This window comes from Micropterus dolomieu, linkage group LG13 (assembly GCF_021292245.1).
Source record: "Micropterus dolomieu isolate WLL.071019.BEF.003 ecotype Adirondacks linkage group LG13, ASM2129224v1, whole genome shotgun sequence".
In the NCBI taxonomy this organism is placed as follows: domain Eukaryota; kingdom Metazoa; phylum Chordata; class Actinopteri; order Centrarchiformes; family Centrarchidae; genus Micropterus; species Micropterus dolomieu.
This window is the reverse complement of record NC_060162.1, coordinates 29,917,369-29,927,379: the sequence shown is the minus strand read 5'-3', so window position 1 is coordinate 29,927,379 and position 10,011 is coordinate 29,917,369. Positions and strand designations below refer to the sequence as shown.

At 40.0% G+C, this 10,011-nt stretch overlaps 1 protein-coding gene across 1 annotated transcript in view; it reads right to left on the bottom strand.

The window, feature by feature from the left end:
• Window positions 1–6,165: 6,165 nt before the first annotated feature.
• Window positions 6,166–10,011, bottom strand: part of auh (AU RNA binding protein/enoyl-CoA hydratase) — a 23,743-nt gene continuing 19,897 nt past the window's right edge. The window contains exon 10 of the mRNA XM_046066702.1: window positions 6,166–7,176. Coding sequence (XP_045922658.1) covers window positions 7,099–7,176 — 78 coding nt within the window. The 3' untranslated portion in view covers window positions 6,166–7,098. The remainder of the gene's footprint in view (window positions 7,177–10,011) is intronic.

The following is a 10,011-nucleotide window of genomic DNA, read 5'->3' as shown; positions in this document are numbered from 1 at the left end:
TGTTCTCATTCTGTTTACGCCAAATTCTGACTCTACCATCTGAATGTCTCAACAGAAATCGAGACTCATCAGACCAGGCAACATTTTTCCAGTCTTCAGCTGTCCAATTTTGGTGAGCTCTTGCAAATTGTAGCCTTTTTTTTTCTATTTGTAGTGGAGATGAGTGGTACCCGGTGGGGTCTTCTGCTGTTGTAGCCCATCCGCCTCAAGGTTGTGCGTGTTGTGGCTTCACAAATGCTTTGCTGCATACCTCGGTTGTAACGAGCGGTTATTTCAGTCAAAGTTGCTCTTCTATCAGCTTGAATCAGTCGGCCCGTTCTCCTCTGACCTCTAGCATCAACGAGGCATTTTCGCCCACAGGACTGCCGCATACTGGATGTGTTTCCCTTTTCACACCATTCTTTGTAAACCCTAGAAATGGTTGTGCGTGAAAATCCCAGTAACTGAGCAGATTGTGAAATACTCAGACCGGCCCATCTGGCACCAACAACCATGCCACGCTCAAAATTGCTTAAATCACCTTTCTTTCCCATTCTGACATTCAGTTTGGAGTTCAGGAGATTGTCTTGACCAGGACCACACCCCTAAATGCATTGAAGCAACTGCCATGTGATTGGTTGATTAGATAATTGCATTAATGAGAAATTGAACAGGTGTTCCTAATAATCCTTTAGGTGAGTGTATAATGAACAGGGCCGTAACCAGGGTTCAGAAGTTAGTGAGGTCCAGATTTTTTGTAGCTTATTTATGGTAGTTTGTACCAAAATAACACAACAAAACTAAAGTTATACAGTACAATACAAACAAACTAATGATAAATAATGAAATACATAGGCCTATAAAGAAAAGACTTATTAAGCTGAATTTTGCTCTCTTCTACTAAATGAATTATAATAATGCATTGTTATGAGGATGTAGACATTTCACAGGAGACAGGCATATAATGAAGATGTATGCGTCTGTTCTCACTAACAGAGACTTCAGTCTGCAAATCCACACACTTCACTGATAAGACACAGAAGCATAAGTTACCTGTCAACCATCACGTTTTTCCAGGGAAATGTTTGCTACAATCCTCTCCACTAAAACAGCTGGCAGTATGTAGAGCATTAGCTGTAACTGAGGGAACGGGAAGTCAACAGCTTATTTTCATATCCCAGTGTAGATGGGAATACACAGAAATGTAGAGTAACAACAGGCTGCATGAGACCATGGTTGGTGCCTGTTCTTGGCTGCCCTCTTCAATGCTTTTATAATACTTTTAAGACCCCACGGCTACCCTGTAAGTAACACCTCTATTAAAGTTAAATTATTCATTGAAGGAAAATGCTGTCCATCCATTTCCATAATTAAATGAATGATTGCTGAATTCCGCTTAACTACTTCAGTTTCAGGGTCCAGGGATTGTGCATGCTGCTGTCAGTTTTCATAGTGTACATAGTACATGTTAATAGTATGTCATGTCAAAATGTCTCTGAAGGTGAAGGGAATTTAGTTTGTGGAGCTGAAAGCAATGAATGTGAGATGTGCATTTTTCCAAACAGGGTCCTCAGGATAATGTACAGACATCACTACTTTCTACGACATCTGAACTGAAGCCAAAGAGAACTAAGTTTGAAACTTTTTACTACAATATATACAGACCATTGAGATAACCTCCAGTGGAATATAAGGCTCAAAACCACCTGTTAAGAAACAGTTAAAACAGAAGCAGCTCCCTGGGCATGACCAGGCTGGGCTATATTGCGGTGACAAAAAGTGTCCCTAAAAAAATAACACAAACAGACTAACTACAAATGCTGTGAAGGACGCAGTTACAGTTAGACCCTTAACGCTTCCCATGAGAAGCGGCTGGGGTTCAGGCCTCCAGTATTGGGGAACCGGTCTTTCTTTACGCAACTTTGGCTTGTGGTGGGATTCCCCCCGGCTTATTGCTGGGACATCTGCCGGAAGGAGGCCAGCCACAGTGGGGATGTGAAGCCTGATGTCAGGCTCTGTGCAGCAGCAGCATGAAGCCACAGGGCAGGCCTGCACGCAACTGCTGGCCAGGGCCTCAACAGTCTGTTCACAGACTCGCACACACCTACTTTTTATATCCTCATGGTAACCCTGACCCTACCATCAGCACTGCATGTTCAATCTTAATCCCAGAGTGTAGAATGCTCTGTAGCCTCTGTGACGTCTCTCACATCACAGAGTGAGTTTTGTATTTTTTATTAACAATATAAAATACATAGTACGCACACACTTCAGTATGTACTGTATACACACACGCATACAGTACTGCGCAAAAGTTTCAGCCTGGTGTGGAATAATGCTGTAAAGTGAGATGCCTTTAAAAATAGACATGTTAGTAGACTATATTTATCAATTAACAAAATACAACAAAAAAATACAAAGTGAGTGAACAGAAGAAAAATCTAAATGAAATCAATGGTGTAACCATCCCTTTCCTTCAAACAGCATCAATTCTTCTAGGTACATTTGCACATTTGAAGGAAGTTTTTGAAGGTAGGTTTACCCAAACATCTTGGAGAAGTCCTCACAGTTCTTTTGTGGATTTAGGCAACCTCAGTTGTTTCTTTCTCTTAATGTAATCCCAGACAGACTGGATGATGTTGAGATCAGGGATCTCTGGAGGCCATACCATCACTTCAAGGACTCCTTGTTCTTCTTTAAGCTGAAGATACTTCCTAATGACTTTCGCTGTATGTTTGGGCTCGTTGTCATGCTGAAGAATAAAATCTGGGGTCAATCAGATGCCTCCTTGATTGCATTACATGATGGATAAGTATCTGCCTGTACTTCTCAGAATTGAGGAGAGCATTCATTCTGTCCTAATCCCCAACTCCATCTGCAGAAACGCAGCCCCAAACCTGCAAGGACCCTCCACCATGTTTCACTGTTGCCCGTAGACACTCATTCTTGCACCACTCTCCAGCCCTTTGGCAAACAAACTGCCTTCTGCTGCAGCCAGATATTTCACATTCTCAGTCCAGAGCACCTGCTGCCAATTTTCTGCAGCCCACTTCCTGTGTCACCTGGCCTTGTTTCCATGTCCAAGCTTTACACACTCTTGGCATTCTCTCTCACAGAAAAGGTGGCTACTTCCAAGAATCTCAAATGTAAAACACATTCTGTTCATTCAACACTTTTTTGCTTACTACATAATTCCATGTGTTCTTTCATAGTTTTGATGTCTTCAGTATTATTCCACAATGTAGAAATGATAACAATAAAGAAAAACCATTGAACAGCAAGGTGTGTCCAAACTTTTGACTGGTACTGTATATAATAGCTGATTACTAAATTGATACCTAAGTTATTTAAATTATGCAATAGATTCTTAATTATTTTATTAAATAATGAAATATTAAATGTCACATGATCATTACTTTTATATTAATTATTTTATCACAGTTCAATGTAATCAGTTCACATACGTAAAGTCCTATTTGCAGTGGATTTGTGTTGTAATCTTCCTGTGGTTTCCACAAACAGCTGTATGCGCTGCGTTCCATCCAAGCAAGGGTCAACATAACACCGGTTGCTGTGTGTTTGTGTGTGATCTGATCAGATGGGTTTGGTGAAACATTTACGCTTTGAATGTGGGATGTGCAGTGATTCTTCTGTCTTAGTGGTTCTGATTCTTAATTGTCATGGGTCTAAAGACAGAGAGTGTTGTATGCTGTATAGATTATAAAGCCCCTTCAGAGAAATTGTGAGTTGTGATACTGAGCTACATAAATAAGACTGACTTGACTTCTTCTGGCCTACATCATATATTGTGACACCATATCGTTTCTACCATTGTTTTTGATGTGTGTAGATCTGGTGATACTCAGGGGAGCTAGCGGAGTTGCTGGAGCTAGTGTTTGCACTGAGTTGACATTTCAATTATTCTTATGGTTGCTTCAATAATCAATCAAAATCAATAGTTCTGACAACTCCAGATTTCCCAAATGTCACAATGATGAGAATGCTCTAGCACATTTCCTGCAGTGCATGCACAGTATTCAGTTATCTTGTCTGTTCATAGACCTGTACTTGAGCTTCCTGCATGTGTAAGATTTCTATACCAATTTATGAATATGGCTCAACAATAGCTAAATCAGCGAGGATTAAACATAGGCAGTAGTGAAGAAAAGGCAGCTTAGAGGAAATGAACTGAAGTGCTTCATGACTGATGACTGTTTCTACCTGTGTGGATACAGCACTGACTGCTTGCCAGTAAAGGCTGTTATTTTTCCCTGATGGGAGTCATTTTTCACTATTCATCCCATGCCTGGAAAGGGACAGGAAAAAAGTAAAACGGAGAAGGTGGGACGGGAATCATACATCAGTTATATATATATATATATATATATATATATATATATATATATATATATATATATATATAAATTAGCAGTTTTAATAAAACTTGCATTTGTTTATTCCATATCTATATATTTCTTTCTTTTTATTTACGTTTTTACGTTTACGATTTATCTACGTGTAGCACCTTATCACCACAGCAAATTCCTCGTATGTGTAAAACACTACTTGGCAATAAAGCTCCCTCTGATTCTGATTGTAAGTAAATGCTATTTTCAGATTTTGTTATCGGGAACGAAATGGGATGGCAGTTATTCTTCTGGGAATGGGACAGGACAGGACTTTTGTGGGATTGGGATCAAACAGAAAATCCAGTCCCTTGTCACCCTTTAAAGAATTAAAAAGTGTTCTGACTAAAAAGAATCACATTTTTTATACAGAGAGTAGCCAGGAAAAGAAAGCAATCAATAGAGAAGTAAGGAACAGGATAAGGAAAGCTAAAATCATGTATAAGGATTAAGTGGAAGTATAGTAGTGGGGATCATTGTGCAGCTTGGAGGGGAATCAAAGTAATGTCTTCAATAGTGTTGTAGTACTCAAGACCAGTCTTAAGACCACTTTTTGATGGTCTTGGTCTTGTCTCGGACTCGACCTCATTTGTACCCCGTCTCGTCTCGGTCTCGAACATTGAGGACTCTGGATTTTATTTCAAGACCAGTCAAGACCATAACTTTGGGAATATCTATAAATTGCTTTTGCATTTTCTGATTTATTTGTTAACATCCAAACTTAAATTGGATGTAAAACGTATTGCTTTAAATGCAACCAATAACCCTAATTAAAATGTGTTGTTCCCGTTAACGACTGTCACCCCTCCCCGCGATTGTAAGCATGGAAAAGGCTCCTTCTCTGTCACGCCAGTCATCCTGTCTTTTGGGGTATGTCTCTACCAGCTTTGCACATCTAGAGACTGGAACTTTTGCCCATTCTTCTTTGCAAAATAGCTCAAGCTCAGTCAGACTGGATGGAGAGCGTCTGTGAACAGCAATTTTCAATTCTTGCCACAGATTCTCAATGGAATTTATGTCTGTATTTCTAAAACATTAATATGCTTTGATCATTCCATCGTAGCTCTAACTGTATGTTTAGGGTCATTGTCCTGCTGGAAGGTGAACCTCTGCCCCAGTCTCATGTGTTTTGCCAACTAACAGGTTTTCTTCCGAGATTGCCCTGTATTACCCTCCATCCATTAAGTGAGAATGTTTTAAGGTTTTCTTTTATTTGGTTTCACAATCTGACAGCTAAAGACCGGAACAGCCTGAACAACATTGTAAAAATCTGTTCTAAAATCACTGGAGTGAAACAGAGAGACCTTAATGCCTTCTGCAACTAACAAATAGTGCGGAAGGCAGCAAGTATCCCAGCCTCTCCAGGACATGCTCTGGCAGGTGAATTCTCTCTGTTGCCTTCTGGGCGTCGTTATGCACTACCTGTGTGTAAGATGAGCTGCCACTCCAAATCTTTTATCCCTTTGGCAATCAGACTTTTAAACTCCCTGTGGGGCTCTTTATGGGGTTTCAAATGTGCAGAATCTTGCTGCTTGTATGTTCTGAATGTATTTTGTGTTATTACTGTTGCAAGCATGCTGCTCTTAACTAATTGCCCCTAGTGGGGTTAATAAAGTTGATCTACAGTCCAGCCTATCTGAGGGGTCACTGACAACTGAAATCAAACCAGGGGTTGAAAGAGGTCATAAAACACATTTCCATACAAAAGGCATTAGGTCAAATATGTATATGTTAAGATGAAGAATTTGAAGCGTCATACATTGAAAACTTCTAGGCAAGATGTGAATGAGCTTTTTATTTTATTGAAAGTCACCACATGTAGAATGTTTCTTTGATTACATCTTTTAAATTATTCTGATTAAAGTCATGTGAGCCTCCTGTTGTTTTGGAACCAACATGTTCAGACTGTACCCACTGTAGAAGTAGTGATGCTTTGTAGTGATGGGCTAAAACTACCACTGTTTAAAGAAGAAGCTTCCAAAATCATATCTGATCACATTGATTGACACTGAGCCTACCAGGTACAGCAAGGGCTTGAGATGGCCAACTTCTGAGTGACAACATGGTTTGCATTCTGTTGGACAATCAAATTAATAATTTCAAATGGACTAATTTTGTACTACACACAAGGCCGATGAGTTCAATTAGAAACTGAAGTACGGGTTATTTTTGAGGCAGGTGTTTTGCCTTACTCTGATGGCACAAGCTTTGATTAGTGAAAAAAACCAAAACAATTGTGTTTATACTTGATTTAGGCTATGCGCTGTTTTCACTCAATCCATCTTGGTACAGTGTTTTTGGAACTAGCACAGGGAGTAGGGAATCCAGACTCTTACAGAAATTTCAATGGCTCTCTGATTGGTTCACTAGTCATGGAGGTTTTGGTTAGTATCAGTCGTACTGCAAACAGCAATAACCATTTAAAGTTATTCATGTTGTAGATGATGGGCAGTGCTTGATTAGTTTGCTTGGTTTCTACTGAAGTGGTAGCTGACACACACAAAAAGTTCTTTACACTTGATTTTTGAAGTCACTGGCATAAACCCCAGCCAGGATCAACCCTAATGTCCTCCAGTCAAACAGATGTCTCCTGGGTACTGTACAGGTTAATGTGTTGACGTGTACAGCTTAACCCATAAATATGTTGGAAGCAGTGGAACCGTAGGAGAGCTGAAGGCAGAATTCTGTGATTTTTTCTGGAAGGTGTGTGGCCTCACTCCCCCTTGTAGTGAGGACACCTCTTCTCCTTGAATGCAGCCAAGCCCTCCAGTCGATCTTTAGTTGGTATCACCTTGAAAAAAAACAAAAAAACAACACATATATGTCAGTACTAAATAAGATACAACTCTTGATCTTCAGTCTCAAGTCATTGCTTACTGCATCCGTTAACCCATTTCCAGAGGGAAACCCTGCTATATTTTCACACCTTAAACTAATTGTAAAAAAAACTCAGTGGAAGACAAACTACCCAAACTACAGCCTCTCAAATGATCATAATGCTGAATCCACACCTCTCAACAAAACTAAACATTAGAACCTTCTAACTGAACATTAAAAGCTTCATGATGGGAGGATTTCATATCGTTAGACCGTAATTCCAAGCAAGCTTGTTGTGGAGCTAGCTCAGCAACCATCTCCTCTGTGATTCTCGTCAGTTTGTGTGTTTGCTGCTGCCGTATGTAAATTTAGCTGATTCATGGTACGCATGTGAAAAAAAAAAAAAAAGATCAATTACTTGGTAATACTGGCTCTTCCTACTGCTCCTGATGCCATATGCAATAATCCACCGCTACCTGAACAAAACAACCAAACAGAGCCAGAAGCAGTCTCTAACGCAGTTTCAATCACAATTGCAACCCTCTTCCTCGCGCATGCTCTCACTCAGTCAAGTTCAGTATCTTCAGCAAACACAATGTCTGAGAAACAACTAGCAGCAAGTAACTGCCCAGCCCTCCTTTGCCAACAACAACATATCGCACAAAAAACCTCCTGGCTCCAGCCGGAGTTTTGGGCTCATTATGTTCGATGCCATGGCGCTCATATCGACGAGCAGTGTTGGGCAAGTTAGTCAGGAAATCTAACAATGATGTGGGTAGAGTAGCCAAAAACTGTACTCAAGTAAAAGTACTGTTACTTTGCAAAAAGTGAGTTTTTGGTTCCAGAGCAGCCAATCAGAATTAGTTCAGTCAACTCTGTGTATGTTGAATATGATCATCATCATCAGAAAAAAACACACACATCAAAGGAGCACGGATATTACAATTCACCACGGCAGCAATAGGTAAATAATGCAGAGCCTCCATTTTAATCGGGTGGAGCTAGAAATATGAATGTGTGCAGACTATGATTGGCCATTTATGTTAAAACGCAGGAGTGGGGAAAGGATCAATACATAAACAATATTACTTTTTATACAGCGTTGCTCATTCATCTTTTAGGCCTACCAGAGTGGAATTTCCCTAATGAAGGATAAAGTGCTAGAATTCTCCTACAGCCCATTACATTCATTTTAAATAGGCCTATTTATTCAGCTGTAACCTGACAATAACTAAAGATGAAAATATTAATCAAACAGTAAATCAATCAAAAATAAATAAATAAATCAAACATCGATAGCAGCTAACCCTGAATTTCCTCAGGGAAATGAAAATTAGTGTCCATAGGTTTATGAATGCAGATCAAGCGCTGGGAATTGCTAATTATTACAAGGGAGAAAAAAAAACAAATAGTCTGCAAGATTTTGGGTTCGATCATACAACTCTTACAAAAGGAGTCTACCGACTGAGATACACGTGCACATGAGTAGCCTATCCTAGGATTTGAAATACTTTGACTTTGTTCTGGCCCGCCATGTAATGGCTTGAAAAAAATTGGCGCAATGTCAGACTTATTTGCTGACCCCAGGTCTATGGGTTCAAACTGACTGTAAAGTTTTAGACATCTATTTTACATTTAAAAAATCTTGCTCATTTCGTATTTAATGAAATGCTGTCAAAACATGTTCAGATTAAGTCAGATCAGATGTTCACATTAACTTGTTTCAGCTGCACCACAACCATCTGCATCATATCTAATTAATAACTACAATATGAAAGATTACCGTTTGTTGATCAGTTTTATACTCATTAGTTTTAACTACTGCAGTAATGAAGCCCACGGTAAGTGTTTCAGTACAAGTGTTGCCAACAGTTGCCACAGAGTCACTGTTTTGAAGAAGGAAAGTGTAGCCTGTAGATTTTATTCAGTGCTGAGGATAAATCCTCTGGATGCTGCTGAGGATTTATCCTCAACAGCATCCGGAGATAACTCTTGGTTCATAGGCCTACATTGATGATAAAAGCGGTCATGTTCAAGAGGATGATCGGATAAAAACTAATGGCCTATCTAACCGGGATATCGATGTTTCTAAAGACATGAATGCGTTCATGTATGTGCTCTGATATCGACAGTATAAATTAGGAAATGTCAGACGGCCGCTTCAGGCTCCACAGGACGGAAGGACTCAGAGAGAATCTCAGCGTTTGTTGAAGTAAACCACCTCCCGAGGAGGATAGGTTCACAGCATCAGTTGCCGTGGTTACTGAGCTATCTGATCTCAATCTTTGAAACAAAAAACACAGCATTTTCGGGCTGAACATACAGTTTTCACAAATCCTGATTTCTGAAATGGGGCCCAGGCAATACTGTGTATTTAGGGCCCGAGCACGACCGTGCGAGGTCCCTATTGAATTTGCTCGGATTATATTTAGGGCCCGAGCACGACCGTGCGAGGTCCCTATTGAATTTGCTCGGATTATATATATATTTTTTTTTTTCTGCAAAGTAGGCCCAAATGACATGGCCTAAACATACTCGAAAACTCACCAAAATTTGCAAACATGTCAGAACCGGTGAAAAATTTCGTATTCTACAAGTTTCGCACATGGGCGTGGCAAAATGACTCGCTAGCGCCACCTAGAAAATTGGAAAAGATTAGCCCCTCGTTCACGTTCAACCTACATGTACGAAATTTTCTGGGGACATGTATCGTATCAAGACGCACAAAAAAGCCTCAAGAACCCATAGCCTAAAGTCAACAGGAAGTCGGCCATTTTGAATTTTACGGCCATTTTTGGATGATTTACAC